The 17,736-nt window shown below is 33.5% G+C and overlaps 2 protein-coding genes across 5 annotated transcripts; one reads left to right on the forward strand and one right to left on the reverse strand.

Moving 5' to 3' along the window:
* The first annotated feature begins 6,548 nt into the window (after nucleotides 1–6,548).
* On the forward strand, nucleotides 6,549–12,232 carry LOC118043988 (polyadenylate-binding protein-interacting protein 12). Of its 3 annotated transcripts, none has more exons than XM_035052122.2 (11): nucleotides 6,550–6,816; nucleotides 6,930–7,526; nucleotides 7,743–7,847; nucleotides 7,961–8,005; nucleotides 8,109–8,181; nucleotides 8,266–8,378; nucleotides 8,501–8,560; nucleotides 8,650–8,697; nucleotides 8,784–8,852; nucleotides 11,701–11,762; nucleotides 11,871–12,232. In XM_035052122.2, exons 2-11 carry the CDS (start codon nucleotides 7,023–7,025, stop codon nucleotides 11,926–11,928), a joined length of 1,137 nt encoding a protein of 378 aa, XP_034908013.1. In that variant the 5' UTR covers nucleotides 6,550–6,816; nucleotides 6,930–7,022; the 3' UTR covers nucleotides 11,929–12,232. The 3 variants fall into 3 exon arrangements, with proteins under 3 accessions (XP_073260948.1, XP_034908013.1, XP_034908011.1); XM_035052120.2 differs by having other exon boundaries at nucleotides 6,551–6,816; nucleotides 7,740–7,847; XM_073404847.1 differs by lacking the exon at nucleotides 11,701–11,762 and having other exon boundaries at nucleotides 6,549–6,816; nucleotides 7,740–7,847.
* A 1,331-nt stretch (nucleotides 12,233–13,563) lies between these two features.
* LOC118043989 (uncharacterized) lies at nucleotides 13,564–15,681 on the reverse strand. Of its 2 annotated transcripts, none has more exons than XM_035052123.2 (6): nucleotides 14,891–15,681; nucleotides 14,681–14,792; nucleotides 14,429–14,552; nucleotides 14,311–14,344; nucleotides 13,970–14,189; nucleotides 13,564–13,887 (listed from the first exon to the last, which is right to left on the reverse strand). In XM_035052123.2, exons 1-6 carry the CDS (start codon nucleotides 15,107–15,109, stop codon nucleotides 13,841–13,843), a joined length of 756 nt encoding a protein of 251 aa, XP_034908014.1. In that variant the 5' UTR covers nucleotides 15,110–15,681; the 3' UTR covers nucleotides 13,564–13,840. The 2 variants fall into 2 exon arrangements, with proteins under 2 accessions (XP_034908014.1, XP_034908015.1); XM_035052124.2 differs by having other exon boundaries at nucleotides 14,429–14,546; nucleotides 14,891–15,677.
* Nucleotides 15,682–17,736: the final 2,055 nt, after the last annotated feature.

Here is a 17,736-nt window from a genome sequence, read left to right on the forward strand (position 1 = left end):
ACCACAAAATGGCAAGGTGTTCTGTTTCCAAGCAGGTTTGCCCAGCTACCCCTCCATGGTTTGCCCAGATTTTCTACTCTCAGCATCACCAGCACAAGCTTTCATTCATCTCTATATTTATGCTGCCATACATGGTGAGGGTCTTTTTTAATATCATTCTAGAAGAGCAGAAAGCTAATTAATGGAGCTCTGAGGAATTAGATTTAACAATCTGAAGGCTAGTGAACAGTTCATTGTAGGATAAGAAGAAGAATAGGAAGTTAAAATGAGGGACAGGGAAGAAATTTTGAGGCTAACAATCTGGTGTGGTATAGTATCATGGTGTGTATTTTGGAAATGGTCAAGTATACTGTATTGTATTATTGACAGAATATGCCAAGAATGTGCAGCTTGATTTTTTTTTCTGGTTTGTCCTGACTGATAAGCTTTCCATCCATCTGGTAACTTGAATTCAGGAGCTGGAAAAACTGATGTGATCGAGAGGTTCTTAAGCTTTGACCCAATGTTCAAGAAATGTTAAGCAATTTCATGGGCGTGGGGCTAAAAATTCTGCAAAAACCAAAAAAATAAAAAAAGAAATTGTTGACCACAAAGTTCCAATGTACAAGACAAGCAAATCATGCACCTCCTCGCACGCAGCCATGTGGAATATACATGGTTAATGACTCATTCTTGGCCATTTTTTGAATTCTCGAGTCCCAAGGACAATCATTTTTAGAATTACTCGTGTCATGCAGCCCTCGGAACATCTTGTGGGCTTTAAGTTTCCAGTCAACATCAATTTCCAACATTAAAATAACAATATATATATATATATATATATATAGACGGAGGAGGCTGTATAAGGTCAAAATCGTGTTTTGAAAATAGAAACTATACGAGTCTTGTTGGATTTTGTACAAGGTCAAAGAATTTTCATTCAAGCAAAGCATCATAATCTTTGGTCTGAAACTTGAAATTCCATGTTGAAAATAAAGCTGTTCAAACCATCTAACCTTCGTGCTTCTCTCTGTTGCTCATGATTTCTTAATTTTTTTTTTTATATATATAAAACATATCATGCCTTGATTTTCAAACTCAAAACTGTTCATATACAAGCGTGCACGAAATCAATCCATGCAATAGAGGATTTTTATGGTACATTTGCATTTTAGAACAAATCAATCAACAATGTGTGATGTCAGAGATTTGCTGCTTTTAAGTATTTTTAGTTGTATCTTTGACGGTAATGCGGTGCATAGTGCTCTTGCAAAAAATATATATATATATATATATATATATATATATATATATGAATATGTTGAAAAAACATTTAAAAAATCAATTTAATATTTTTTTTCAAATAAAATGTAATTTAAAAGGCAAGTGAACCGCAAAAACAAACCCATTTTCAAAGCTATCATGTATTGATGATTGATTACTTCATCTTCCTAAAATCTAGAAAGCATGTTAGCAGTGTGCTAGGTATACTTTCAAGGGAAAGGGACCTCTGAGCACAAATTAAATATGAGAGTGATGTCCATCTATTTTTTTTTTTTTTTTTTTTTTAATTCTATAGTAGAATTGATGTGTACTGGTTGCACGAGGCGAGTATGGTTAGGTTAAATATGATTAGAGTTCCTTCCTTCTAAAGCAATAATACTAATTAATAACTTCCTAACTCTATGACAAGAGATCATAATAGGTTTTGAGGCAAGATTTGTTGACTTTTTTATTTGAATATTTGTTATTATCAACAAGAGAGTTATTTCATTTAGATTCATATTCTGAATTTTGCAGCAACTATCACACCCTTCTACTTATTAAGGCCTGACATTTGCCCCGATTTAGTATAGATCGCACGCTTCAGCATTCAACGTTATTTATTTTATATATTTTTAGAGTAGTTGATTTGAAAGGTAAGTTGTTATATATATATATATATATGATATTTAGAATTGATATCCTAAAAAGAAAAAAAAAAAAAAATATATATATATATATCACCACTATATATATATATTAAAATGAAAAAAGCATGTATAAAGTGAAAATTAAAAAATTAGGAATGTGAAATCAACATTGAAAACTACTCCTTGGCTGGCAAATATTATTTTATTTACGTGGCAAGAAAGTAACCAGGACTAGGAATCAGAATTTAGGGCAATTAAATTATAAATCATGAAAACACCCCATCACAGATGGTGTTGGCCATCAGAGATCAATGGCTGAGACTTGGCAATCGAATCTATCACAATCAAGATTAGATGGGGGTCCACCAGACAAATTGCTCACTTTTCACATTTGCAATTCAGCCATCAGTCTCAGTGACCCACCCCCACCACTCCTTGTTTTGTTTCTTCAGTTTTTGGTGATTTAAGTCCACATCAAATTAATATATACAAAAGTAGTCCTTTCATGTTTTGAGAATCTGTAAATCAACCCTCACATTTCCTGTAATTACATTCATACTTCCTACTGTTAACTTCATGTTAATGGCAGTCCCTTTCTTGTCGTGGAGGATTCTCCTATCCCCCTCAGCCTTGGTTTTGAACTTCATGTCTCTCTTTTTTCATGAAAATGTAGTCATTTGACTAGTTTTTTTTTTCCTGATAATTAATAATTAAAAACAATGATTAAGCTGCCTGATTCATGCATGGAAAATAGTTTTAGATCAACATTTTCAAGCATAGCTCAAACATGAAATTGTTCTACTTCTAGCCATGCCATGTTGAGATCGGTATTGATCATCTGTATAATCGGATGAAAATAATCTTGATTTGATACCCAATTTATCATTAAATTTTCAATCACATCCCTCAATTAGTTTAAACTAATAAGATTGTAAAGTAATCTCATCAAATTAAGTGATTTCTCTCCCTCTTTTATACTGGATGATCAAGCTCCTTGATATATATCTCGTGACTAGAAAAAATTTAATAAATTTCTATTCATTGAAACTAATGGAAGGATCTAATTAATAATCTTACATTGACAACTTAATTGAAGAAAAAAGAGATTAGATGGCGTATTGTGATCATGTAGGCAGCTTTTGATGCATGCAGAATAAGGGTAAAAAATACAAATTAATAACTCTGAAAACTTTACTTCATTTCTAATATTAAGCTAATGTATATCTCCTAAAAGAGATTTACAATATCTTTTTATGGATTAGAAAAAACCAACATCAACTATGAAAACAAAATTTAGAATCCCAACACATAAAGAAAATTAACAAAAAAAAAATTAAAAAATCAACAATGAATCTAAGAATATCCAAGAAAAATAATAAAATTGACCCAAACAATAGCATTCGGGTCTCATTTCTAATTCTAGGAGATCACATGGATGCAATAAGTTATGCAATGATTTTTTATAAAAAAAACTACTCATAGAATCACCTGGAAATTGAAAACCCGAGTCAGATATCTTGTTATTGTCATTTTAAATTGTTATTCCAGTCTAGCACGATCAAATATTTTTTTAGATTTAAACTTGTTTTATCAACATATATTCTGTTTGAGATATATCCTTGTATAACTGCTCAAGGACCCCTTATATTTTCACAAATCCAACTACATAAAAATAAATAAATTATGTTTGCCCAATTTAATGAAATTGATTCCTTAATTATTAGTCCAAACCCACATGGTTGTTTGTCTTAAAACCAGTTATTAAAATCAAAATGCATTGGGATTTCGTGAACCAATAAATAAAACAAAAAAGGCTATCAATGGCTCTGCTCTGTCGGGCAGTAGGAAAACTTGACCTATTTTCTTTCTAGTAAAATAAAAGTCCAAATTGAAAACATGTTGAACACCTCAAACCTTGTACAAGCCCCTTACGGTAAGAGAATCTTTATATCTATCATGTTCTTCATCTCAGAACTAAATTAAGGATAGAACTTCCAACACGTTCTTCAATTATGAACAGTCAATTAATCCCAAGACACACCACCCCACCCCCTTGCATGTGATGGCTTTGAACAAGTAAAGGGCATGCATGGAGCTCAAATTGGGCAAGTTATCGCCCTTGACTTGAGGAGACCATCTTGGATTCAAATTAAAGTAAAAAAAACTCAACTAGAAAGATATTTAAGCATGGTTTTCATGGATGTTCTTCCGGACATGTTTGATTTGAAGAGTACATGGATATAATCTCTTAAGTTGTGTTTCAATGGTTTTTTTTTTTTTAGAATGTTAAAATTAAAACATATGGGAATGGAGGAGGGGATCTACTAAAAAAAAGATTAAAAAATAATGGGCTACGAGACAAGTCTTAAATGACTTCGGTCTAGAATAATCGACTTAATTGGTCAACTCATATTTTTAACTATGTAATTTGATTTTTTTATTATTATTTTCTTTTCATATTTTTTTTTTACGTTTTAAAAGCGTTTTTAAAAAAATTTAGATTTTTTATATTTTTTTCATTACTTCAATTTAATATTTTTTTTAATGTTTTTAAAATCAATTTGATGTGCTGATATCAAAAAATAATTTTTTTAAAACATATTATTTTAATGTATTTTTAAATAAAAAAATACTTTAAAAAATAATTATAATTACCTTTAAACAGACTTGTTACCTGCTTGGCTGAGTTGGGTTTTGCAACAGTGATTTTTTTTGAGGAATTAAAGGAATCCGAAATTAGCCTTACAGGGTGAGAAAAGAAAAGGAGATTAGGCAAGTTAGTGCTAATTGATTTTCTGACACAAACACAAAGTGTGGGCCCCTGCTAGGTTGTTGCCCTTCTCGAGGTGGAAATAAAAACAAGGAGACGCTATCTGCCTGTCACGGCAGGGGATAATGACAGCTTCTGTGACTCTAACTAACAACCAAAGCTCCCAGCAGCGTGGCACTTAGAGATGACGTTTGCCATAATTTTAGAGATTAGGCTCGTCCACAGGCTATCCTTTCTACCTCTAGCTTGTGTGCCATGCATGCATGAGTGGATGGTACATGACATGACATGCTGGAATTCCTTTTTACAGAAGTGGGTTGGTGGATTAAATTGAAAATATTTTTCGATTTCTGGGGACATAATAGCCTAATGATGAGGGTAAATACTTTCTTGATAAATAAAATATAATATTTAGATGGAACAAAACCAGCAGCATGGAAATTGGTTCAACCAACTTTATAAATCGTGGTTTTAAGAATCTTTTTATGTTTTTAATAATGTCTGTGCTTTGGTTAGGTGCACAATAGTTTTGGAGCTACTTGAATTCAATCATAATTAAAAGTACTTGTATTGTCGTGATTTTGATTATGAATATAACCAATAACTTTTATAAAATTATAATCTCCTGAATTTATTATTGTTTTATTATTTTAAATAAATGAGTTTGCTCGATGAGTTTATAATATAAATTATAATTAATATGAGAATCGATTAGCTATAAAAGATAATAACAAACATAATTAATGTTGGAATCAATCTCCCAATAAAAACAATAATTAAGAAAAAATATATTTAGAAAACTATGAAATGATAGACTAATTGTGATCCACATGTCTAATTGTCAAATTAATTGGAATAATACCTTGATCATCATGAGTTATAAACTTTATCCATGCCCAACTAATTTAAAATCAATAGCTTCCATAACTCGAATTAAAATATAATTTATTAACATGTACACATATTTTTGAAAAATAAATAAATTAAATGAAGATAAAAGGAATCAATTATACACAATACTCGATCAAAAATTACAAATAAAATGTGAAAAGCAATTAAAAAATCATCAAGGATCACAAATCCATAACACCCTTAATATTTCTTTGTTTTAATATCCACGTTCACACACTAAAAAGAAAAGAGAGAGAAGCAAATAATCAATAGAGATTAAATAAATAGTTTTAGGATTGAAATCCTATTTAACTAGTCACTATAAATAGAGATATACCAAATTGATACATAGATGGCAGGCACATAACTTTACCTAGTTCTCTCACCTTCATATCTTTTTTTATAAAAAAAAAGTTTAATATTTGTATCAGAGTTTAAGTTATAAGGGTAAATTTATTATCACGAACTAAAAAAATCAGCTCAATCTATTTTTTTTTAATTAAAAAGATGTCTTAACCAATTTTTTTCAAGAAAAAAAACCAACAAATTAATAATTAAGCTTTAACTAAGTTATGCCTGACTCAATAAGATTATGGGGTCGACTTTGATTTTTGGCCGAGTCAATTAAATTTTTATTTTTTTTTCTTTTAGATTAGTATAAATGTTAAGTTAATCGATTTCAAGTCGATTTATACTATTGATCTAGATTTTATATTAATCTAACTTGATTAGAATTTATCATTATGATTTAGATGAAAAAACAACTATTAAAATCAGAAATACCTTTTTGGACATAATCCATGACACATCCAACCCATCCAAACATTGGCGTTATTGGAACCTAAAAAGGAAGAAAGCATGGGTCTGGTCATCATTATATTGGGACACCATTGTCATCTTCTTATGTTGTAGTAAAGATGGAAAATGCTAAGTATGTCGTAATTATCTTTAGCAGAAAAAAAATAAAAATAAATTGGGTACATAAAGAAGGTCCAAGAAGGCATAAACGGACGATCCAAAGAACGCCCCTCTTCTCTCTCTATCTACTTCTTCTTTCTCTCTCTACAGCTATATCTACAAAGAGAATCATCAACACTAAAATTAATGCATCGAAATAGTAATCTAATAAAGTAAAAGGTGCTCTCTGTTTTACACATCTTTACTGGGTTTCGTCTTGTTTTCTCATTCCTGTACATATAATTCTCAACTGGGTTCCCTCTTTAGCATCAAATGGAAATGGTTTAGATAAGGGAAACCAAGCAGGTATGTTTTTTATTTTTATTTTATTTTTAATCTGGGTTTATCTTAAAATTTTCATTTATGTGATAAAAATTGGGACTTGATTGGTTTCTGATAAAAAGTCGTGAACTTTACAGAGAAATCTGAAGAAAAAGAGGGATCTTTTTTGTGTTTTGGATACAGAGAGAGAAAAAGAGGGGTCTAGTGTTTGCTTGTTTGATTGATTGATCATGGCTGTTGCTGAGAATGCTGGGGTTAGGAATGGAACCGCTGGTCAAAACTTTGACAACACTGTAGTGTCGTCAGAGACCAATGATCTTGAGAGAACATCATCAAAACCCAGAAACGAATCAGTGGGTTTCAGTAATACTAAAGACTCAAACTTTCAAAGCCAAAACAATGATCATCCGAGTGTTAACGGCAAGTCTGGTGAGACTGGGGGTTTAAGCAATGGAAAGACTAATGGGGCCCAGATGCAAAATGGGTTTGATATGAATCAGTCTGGTGGCTACGGGGATGATCAGATTCGTCATCAAAAGTCTAAATCTAATGAGGTGAATGATATGAATGATTTGGTGGAGATGCTGTCAAAGCTGAATCCTATGGCTGAAGAGTTTGTGCCTCCTTCACTCGCTAATCATCATGGATACTTTGGTAATGGGTTTGGCATTAATGCTAACAATTTTGTAGTGCAAACCATTAACGGGAATGCCAATGGACCTACTAATAGAAGGGTATGTTTTATTTTCCTCTTTTTACTTGTTTTTTGGTTGTAGTTGTCATGTAGTTGCTGATAAAATGGTACTTTTTTTTTTGTTTGGATTGTTGCTGTCTTGTGGTTGCTGCTGAAATGGAATAAACTGACTACTAATACTGTTTCTTATTGTTATGTGGTCATGGAGTGGTGTTTTAGCTTTTACTTATTTCTGGTATTTTTTTTGTTACAGAAGAAGAACTTTAATCAAGGGAGGCGAAGGATGAACAGCAGGACAAGTATGGCTCAGCAAGAGGAGATAATCAGGAAGACTGTATATGTTTCTGACATTGATCAACAGGTAAGCAGCTGCATTTGTCTCTTGTATTATCTCTTTTTGTTAGGTTTCTTCATGTCTTCGTGGTTGTTTGTACACTGATTTTGGGATCATTGTTTCCATGTGATTGAATACAGGTTACTGAAGAGCAGCTTGCGGGGCTCTTTATTCACTGTGGACAGGTAACTGGCCTTGTTTTCTCTCATACGTGAGATTTTCATTTTACTAATTGCTGATTGTGGATTATGTTTCTGATTGATTTCCTCTTGTCTTTTTGGGACAAAGGTTGTTGACTGTCGTATATGTGGTGACCCTAACTCTGTTCTTCGTTTTGCCTTTGTTGAGTTTACTGATGAAGGTAATTTCAAAACAGCTCATATATCTTATTTTTCTCAATGGATGAGTTTAGCTATGTTGATTTAACAATCAAATGTGCTTGCAGAGGATGCAAGAACTGCATTAAGTTTGTCAGGGACAGTTCTTGGATATTACCCACTAAGAGTTCTGCCTTCAAAAACTGCTATTGCACCTGTTAACCCAACATTTTTGCCAAGGGTGAGGACTTTGTGCAATAAATGTTACCTAATCATCTACTTTAGAAACCATGTCAACAGAACGGGGCTTGTCTTAAATTTCTGTTTTGTTACCTAACTTTCTGACACAATCATGATCCTCAGTCTGAAGACGAGCGTGAGATATGTGCAAGGACTATTTATTGTACAAATATTGACAAAAAGGTAATATTTGGAAGTTACATATCTGCTAATGTTTTTAAGAGTGATATTTGGAACATTTTTCCTGATTTCTTTGATTTCAATTAATGTAGATCACCCAGGCAGATGTCAAGCTCTTCTTTGAATCCTTTTGTGGAGAGGTCTGTAGTGGCTTATATACAAATTTGCAAACATTGCTTGTTTTGGATTGCAGGCTATACCTTATTGTACATCTTGTTTTGTATAGGTTCATCGCTTGAGGCTCCTTGGAGATTATCATCATTCAACCCGCATTGCTTTCGTTGAGTTTGCAGTGGTAATTACCTATGTACTCTTGATCTTTGCGTGCTGACTTTTTAGCATCCATATGTTACTGGTTTAATATATATGCCATATCTCGTGCATCTTGTGAACTTTTACTAATTTAGAACCATTCATAATGTAGAGTTATTCCTGGAATCTCATGTGGCCTCAATTTCTCTGTATTCTTAGCCATTTGCTTTCCTTCAACTGTTGGGCCCATGTACCTGATTTTCCTGGAACCATTGTTTGAAAAAGCATCTTGTTTCATTCTTTTTTCTTGTCGAAACAACTCCTTTCTGCTTGCTAGTATTTGTGCATTTTTATAGCATGTAAAACTGGATCAAACTTTCTATTGTTTAATAAGGGCTCTCATTTCAGAAATGTTCAGAAGTTGCAATCTGGTATATTCTGTGAGAATGCTAAGAAATGCTGATGCAACATATATTTAGAGGTTGCATATGAACCACATATAAAACTTTAATTGAGATATGATGATGCTGTGTTGGAATTGGCACTGATAGGGTTACAAGAAGCGCCACCTTTGATGTTATAATTATTTGGCTTTTTGGAGAACTTTAGTTTAACCTCAGCTACAGAAGATCAGTAACTAAATTTGTGGCTCACTGAGGATTCTTTAATTGCACAAAATCATACAATAGCATTAGACATTGGTTGTGGCATTAGATGAGTCCATTCATAAATCGATTGTGGAAAATGCAATTTAGTTGAATGGATTTGAAAATTTTGATTAGATTTCTATTGTAGTAGTTGTTGGTGTTCTGGTTGTTTATGCTGGGCCTGATGTAATTAAAAGGTTTGGGGTTACAGTGGTAGGAAATGTCGCGTCTTCCCTTTTGTTGAATCATGAGTCACTTGTAAATTCAACCATGATTTATTAGTCCATTCAGTCTTAACTTCCTCCCTTTTTGGTTGTCCCTCTTCCTTTTCTTTTATGTCATTCTTTATGTAAGATGGGCACTAAAGAGTCAGGGTTGGAAATTTTAAGGGTTGTGGAGACACAAGCCCTTCACACTGCTTTCTTTGGGTGTGAAGCATGGTCTTTGCATCATATCACCATTTTTTGATCTGTTTCTCTCCAGTGTCAGTCTTGGAGTTAACTGATGTCAATTTAGTTTTCTCTTTTTGGGATACTTTAAACCATGGTTGTGAAAGCTGGTCTTAGATTGATCCTTCATGCTGCTTTCTTTGGTTGTGAAACCTGTCTTTGCATCATATCACCATTTTGGATCTGTTTCTCCAGTGTCGGTCTTGGAGTGGATCTATATAGAGGTGTCAATTCTACAACACTGGGAAATGCCTTCCCATTTTGACTTTAGGAGAACCCTCCCTCTGAGCGTGCATGTGCTTGTGATTGACTCGGATAGTAAAATTAGAGCTCTTAAATTTAGGAAAAAATTTTCTTACCAGGCATTGCCAATCTGCTACTTTATTGGGAGTGCTTAGTTTGTCTTGCTTTGCAAGCTACTACTCACTTTTCTAAGCTCCTTTAATCTATTTTGTTTTATTTTGCCTCTCACTTTGTCCTACAATTCTTCGTTTGTCATTACACCTTTTGAATTGGCCTACTGCCTGATTTCGGACTTAACCCATTCTCATTCAATAGTTTGTAAGCTTTGATAACTAAATAGTTATCCATAACATTTAGTTTCTAAACTTTTTTATTAAAAAATGATAGTGAAGCTTGGCATGCCTAAGCCATATGCGTGATTCTGGCCTTTGGGTGCTCCAAGGATCAAGCCCATGTCTACCTTGGGGAAGCATTCCCATTTCCACCCTTTGATCAGCAAGTCCATTAGGAGTGATCTTCCCCGACCAAAAACCTGGTTATGTACACATTAAAAGATTTTGATCTCACACTGCCAATTGTAAAGAGTATTAGATGGATCTAAAAATAGCGATCCTTTGTACTCCATCAAGGACTGCTCTATAGAATCCTACCTTTAAGATATCTTAGAACTTTCTTGTAAGTATTCCAATTCTCCCTTTCTGGGATGACTAGGGTACTTCCAAGTGCTCAGAGCACATATCATGCCAGGCCCTGTGTGGTGTGCCAAGACAGCCAATCCCCTAGGATACTCAAGATGGTGGATTGCTTTGCCTTTATTGTGCTTGTTTGAAGCAAGGATATGCAGGTGCTGATAACGCCACTCTCCTAGCATTGTAATTCCACTGCCGCACAAAAGCTTAAGCCTTTTCTTGGATATGGAGAGTTGAAAACAGGAGCGACATCCTCATTGGCAATAGTGGCTGAGTTCATTCCCTTTGCCACTGGTGCAAAGGTGTTGAAGTCGTCGAACTCATTTGTATAAACCCCATTGCAACATTTTGGGTTTCGTATGTGTGCAAAGCACCATCTACATTTTCTGATGATTCAGTTACAGCCACAGGGTTTAAAAACTTGGAGTGATATCTAACAGAATACAAATATTGCTGGACATTTCATATGTATCTTATCAATGACACTGCCTGCTGCCATAGTGGAACATTATGTGAAGTCATAGCCTCAGCTTAATATTCTTGACCGCTTCTTCACCATAACAGTATAGAAGTTAGGTCCAAACATTTTAGGCTCAACATTTTGGAAACTGTTTAGGCATGACTATTTGGAAACTGTATAGGCTTGACCATTCAGGATCTCGTCCTTACATCTTTTGAAGTTGAAAAGGTCTTCATTTTATTATTCTTATTGTTAATTTTTATGCTGTATTTGCAATTTCTGTTGGTTAGTTAAGCTGCAACATACTGGAGTATTCCATGTTTGGGCCTGATTTGGACTTGTGAGTGTAATATGGTACTATGTGTTGAGAATGTCTATAATGCTGTTCCTCCAACCCTTGCAGGCTGAGGGTGCAATTGCAGCACTGAACTGCAGTGGTGCAGTTCTGGGATCACTGCCAATAAGGTAGTTTGGCAGATTATCATTGTTTTTGCTGGTCGTTCAATTTCTCTTTTTTCCCCTCACAAATTGTTCTTTTTGTGTTTTTAACTATCTTTTGTTTTATATATGCAGGGTGAGCCCATCGAAAACACCTGTCCGCCCTCGCATCCCTCGCCCACCGTTCAACTGAATCATGCCTAATGCTTCCTGGACTGATCAACTGCTGAGAGATATATTTATATAAATACATATATAGATACTGAAATCTTTTGAAGGTACTTGTGGCGTTTATATCTATATCCTAGCATGTTAGCCCGGTATCTTTGTTACCTACAGGGGGGTCGTTTATTTTGTCTGTCAGACTATAGAGTTGGATGGGATTTCAAGGATATGAATGGCTTTATATATGTTGCATGTCATGATGAATTTCTTGAGAACTCAATACTGTTGGGATATTTCATGACAATTGAGATTGACTCCTTTTCAAGTTTTCACCTCTTACTAGTTTTGGCTATGGTTTTCCTTTCTTGGCTAGGGCTCAAGTGTTGGAAGTGTTTGGCATCAATTTTTGAATTCAAGAAAAAGAAAAGACCTTAACCTTGTTGAAGCTTTCCTTTGTTCATGGATTCTTGTTGAAGTTTTAAATTGTGCTCAGTGGCCTTTCCAGTTTTTTCTCGAGGATAGTGTCAAGTTGAACAAAATATATTAGTATTCCACTCATCATCAAAGACAGAGAGCTAGAGATGGCCTCTTGCAGGCACTGAAGGGTCCAGTTAGTTACATAATGGATATCTTATAAAATTCTTTTTAGCTCACGTGATGTCTGTCATACTACCTGTTTATTCCTTTTAAAGAACTTTGCAGCCACACGAATTTTGAAATTGTCAAACCAAAGATTGGTTTGACAACAAAACACAAATTTTCTTCTACCAGGAAATCAAAAGTTTGGGCCATCGCTAAATTACACGTGTTGAGTTTGAAAGTGCGTGTAAAAAATATATTAAAATAATATTCTTTTTAATTTTTTAATATTAGTATACTAAAACTCTAAAAAAATTAATTACGCTCAAGATTGTTGTTTGGGAAAATAACTTAATTTAATGTAAGTTTGATAATATCAGCTGAAAATAAAAGTTGAACCAGGGAGAACCCACAATTTGAGTTTGCCATCTTGATTCACTTATGAATCCAGTTGAGTACCATTGCAAGTAAAAAACTGATTTATCATGTAAATATACTGAGCAGGGTCGCCGGCCGGCTAGGAAGTTTTTTTCTGACGAGGATGCTGGTTATTAATAAACTATATTTGCGCCTTGAATCGGATGTGCTTGAATAGGCTCTGATTCTCAATTAACGAGGTCAACTAAAGGTGCCGACTTTACCTACATGTATTATATTTTTTAGCAGATAGATTTCTCATTTCTGCTTTCATGGGAATGATGGTGTGCCTTGAGCTTAAATCTTTGTCACGATTTCAATATCTGGGAGAGTTCTGCTAGGCCTGGTGTCCACTCATGTTTCCTAAGTTTTAACTTAGGGAAAGAATTGAAAGCCCAAGTATACAGGGCAAACAAAAGCCCGACAACACTAGGTTGTGAAAACTAGCAGCGTTTACCTGGTAGGGCTGTCTACAATTATCAAGCAAAGAGCTGAGAGCAATGTTGTGTTTGAAACACAGGACACTGATTATGGAAAGCTGGAAACCATAGCTGAATCAGAAATCCATAAAGAGTTGATGGCCAAGCTATATATCCAATCTTTTCTTTTGATCTCAACCAGATGATGAAACATTACTTTGCAATAAGCTTCATGGTCGCAAATACGATGGAACATAAACTTTCATGGCATATTGCATCTCAGAAAGAACAAATTTAAAGCAGAAGGGGAAGATACTACTATGATAAACCATCAATGACAGACAAAACGTATGAATGGTGTGTGTGTGTCTTCAAGGAGGAAACTATACAGAACGTGCAGAAGTTTCTTCTATGGAATCTATTTCTCTTACATCCTGTTGACTCTCAAATGGTATGAACTAATTTTACTATAAGAAATAAGCCCATGACTTCTGTTCAGAATTTCAGATAAAGTTATTGGTACTCTCATTGCTGTTGTTCTGCTATCGCGGCAGGTCTTGCTTCTGTTGCTTCTGCATACATAGCATGTTGTCATATGTTAGTGTTCATATTCATGAAACATCAACACAAACAAGATTGCTCAAGACACTAAACTGGTATTTGCTAGTGAGGAAGCTGAATTAGGATTTGATAAGGTCCCAAAAGCATTGTGTTGCTGAGAGTTCTGTATCACTCTGGGGTAGTAACTTGGGCTGTTCTGTCCATGTTGAGCATAGAATGGGTAATAATTCAGGTAGACTCCAGGGGATCCTGATGCCGCGGCGGGGTAATAGAATGGAAGCTGTTTCCCTCCATATGCATTGTAAAAATTATTCTGCAAGACAGTTAAGAAACTTGTTGAGCTATCAAAACTTCTAAATTGTGAAGATGCCCTATGTCCATGCATGCAAGCATTTATCAGTGAGCTATTTCAAAAAAAAAAAAAAAAAACCAACCATTGCAGAAGTGTCCTGTGGGTGGATAGGATACCTGAAATTAGGAAGGCAATAAGATTAGAAGACAATGAAGTATTAATAGTCAGGCAATTCTTTTCAAATCAGATAATTTCCTTACCCATAAACAGAATAAGGAGATGCATATTGAGGCATTTGTTGATTGAAGTATGCAGAAGGGCCATGAGTGTTTAATGGTGCCATGAATCTTGGTGCTGCAGGTCCAAGTCTATCAATTCCTGCAGCTTTAAGGAAAAAGTAGGAACAGAAACGGGAACATAGTTAGAATTATAACATAGAATAAGAATATAAACCAAAATTATGAACTTGCTACTGGAGGCAAGCATCAATCAAGGACCAGGCTCAGTTGGACCTTTCTTTTTAGCACCAAAGGCTGCAAGATTACAGTTGGCTCTCCTTCCATCAATAACAGGATATGGATTTTGACAAGCTCTTGTTGCAGAATCAGGATCCTTAAAATTTACCTAAGAAACACATGCATGACAAAACTACAATTGATTACATACATGATCATGCCAAATCTATAAAAGTCTTATAGCTAAAAACAGTAGGGCTAGCTTACAAAGCCATATCCTTTAGATCTTCCTGTGCTCCTATCAACGATGACGACTGCTTCTATAATCTCTCCAAACTGCTCAAAATAACCCTGCAAGGAATCTTTTCTGGTCTCCCAGGGCAATCCTCCAACAAAAATCTTGGTGTAAGTTGTGTCATGAGTGGATTCTGAGGCACTACTAGTTTCATTGATCACCATCCTACTTTCCATGAGCTCTTGAGACATCCCGATACAGATATAGATACACTAAATCCAAACTGCCTCAAGCTTCCACAAGAACAAACCAAAGAAGTAGCTAGATGATGATCCTAGCCCAGATACCAAAATATAGTGAGAAAGATTCAGAAGGTGAGAAAGAGCCGTTTGATCAATCAAAATCAACAACAAAGGACTGCTTTAATCAGTAAACTGCCTTTTCTGACTCCTGTTTCTAGAAAGGAAAAGTACAAGGATTAGTCTCTCGAGTGCTCTTGGATTCCCCAACAAAGATACTCTTAACAAGAAAATTGTTTACTGCTAGACAGTTAAAAGTAGAAAAAGAAAAACATGAGAGAAAACCCTAACCACATGTATGATTTTTTTCTTTTTTGCTTAAGCAAACTTATAACATGGAAGGATGGAAAGATAAAAGAAGAAGAAGAAGAAGAAGAATTAAGAAACAACAAAAAGAATAAAGAGCAGATGTTTAGGAAATTTCCAAAGAAATAAAAAACATAAATCTTTTGTTGTCTTTCTTTCTTTGGAACATCCTGTAATGGGTCCAGAGGGTAACGTGCCCTAATCTATATATCTAACTTGCTCTCGCCCACTTCCTCCTCGACCCTTTTTCTTCTGTATCAAGGTACTGTTTAGTACTCTAATAATTATTTTTTAAAATAATTATTCCAACGGGAAAGTTCCAGAGATTTGGCTTCATTTTGCATTGAGAGAGAACGTGGCACTGATTTGTATTTGATGTGTATGAGCCAAGCCTATCTACGTTGTTAGCTTCTGTAATTGGAAATTTCTTTTTTTTTTTTTCAAACTGTTATATATTATGGTGTTAAGCAGGATATGAACACACTGTTTACTCCCAAATTATTACACTTTTAAGAAATGGTTCCATACTTTTAACTTTAAATGAACAAAACAATTAAATAGCGTTTTTAAGTATTTGTTAATAAATTTATCCCAGTTAAGCAGGAAGATGTTATTTTTAATTTTTTATTTCAGTTTAATCTTTTTAATATATAATTTCTATTTAATATTATTATTCGGTATTGAGTTGATAATAAATCTATTTTTGTATCTTTTTATCATGGAATAAGCTAAAAATTAATTTGATCTAGTGAAGTCCACATATATATATATATATATATATATATATATATATATATATATATATATATATAAAATCAATCCAGGTCACAAGTTTTATGAATTAATTAATTAGAGTTAATTTAACCTTTTCTTTTGCAAATATTTTTTTGGATTTGCTGAAATGACAAGGTTATACGAGGAACCCCCACGTGATATAATTTAGCTAAGCAAAAAATCAAGTTGAGAGTTTTTGAGTTTGAACTATTATATCAAATTTAATAATAATTAACACCAAAAAGTTTTATATGATTTAATTAGATATTTGTTTTATTTTAAAAAATATCGATACAACCCATGGTGATATTGCAGGCAACAAACCAGTTTAAATAAAATGTAACAGGGTGAAAAGAATAATTTAAACCTTAGTATATTTGCACCTACATAACATTTGCTGTGGAAATTAATCATAGCTGAGATGAAAGCAGCATAAGTTGGAAATCATTGAGCAATTTGAAAACAATTTTACCATAAGTAATTAATCATAGATTCTGCTTAAGATATACAAAAAATAAAATAAAAATAAAAGTAGATTATAAAAAGAGTGAAGGGGCAATCTTAGACATGTGATCCATCCAAGTATATACGACAATCCAAAAAGGTAGCACTAAAGATAAGGGTGAGGTGAACTGCAAGTAGTGGCATGGCATTCATTACAATATGATATGGGTTATGTATGATGAGTGTATCGGTCTAAAATCTCTAAGTTATAGTTGGATGGATGGATTTGAGGTAATTTAAAATAATGTTATTTTAATATTTTTTTAAATTATAACAAAATTGTTGTTTTTTTAGGGTTTTTTTTTTAATTTGGCTTTTATTAGATCAAATTATATGCCAACTTGTTGAGGAAGGGTGATATTGAAAGATGAAGAATCAAAGTAAAAAATCATGTAGGGAATGAAGTGACTTTAAAAAATTTAAGCAAAATATTTATTGTAGTTGCTATACTTTACAAATTATAGATATTAGATCACTTCAGTTTCCAAACTTAAAGAGAAAAATCAATTTTGATCAAAAACTTTATTTTTTGTATTTTTAATCCCTGGTACAGAGAGGTAAAAGAAAGAAACTGAAATCTAGTTGTAAAAAAAAAAAAATTTTGTTTGCATCAATTTCAACCACCGTAATAATTGAAATTAGTGTCAAATTATTTATTTTAATGAGGGGAGCTCACATTAGATTTTTTTATCTTGAAATTGTTAAGAAAAACAAATCTAATCTTGATAAGATATTTTATTTTAGGTTTTGAGATCTTTTTCTATTTTTGTTTTGTAAGGTTACAAATAGATTTATTAAGTTTATTATGATGTTTTTGGTAAATATAGGTCAAAAGTTGAGTTTTTGGATTGAAAAAACTATCAATCTTATTTTTCCAGCACCATAATGGACGGAAATTAGACAATATAGATAAAATGTTGTTTGAATTTTTTTTTTATAATAAAAATAAGACGGACAACATGTCATCCACTATAGCTGCAAAAACAAAATAACAG

Source organism: Populus alba, chromosome 15, assembly GCF_005239225.2.
Source record: "Populus alba chromosome 15, ASM523922v2, whole genome shotgun sequence".
NCBI classification, from domain to species: domain Eukaryota; kingdom Viridiplantae; phylum Streptophyta; class Magnoliopsida; order Malpighiales; family Salicaceae; genus Populus; species Populus alba.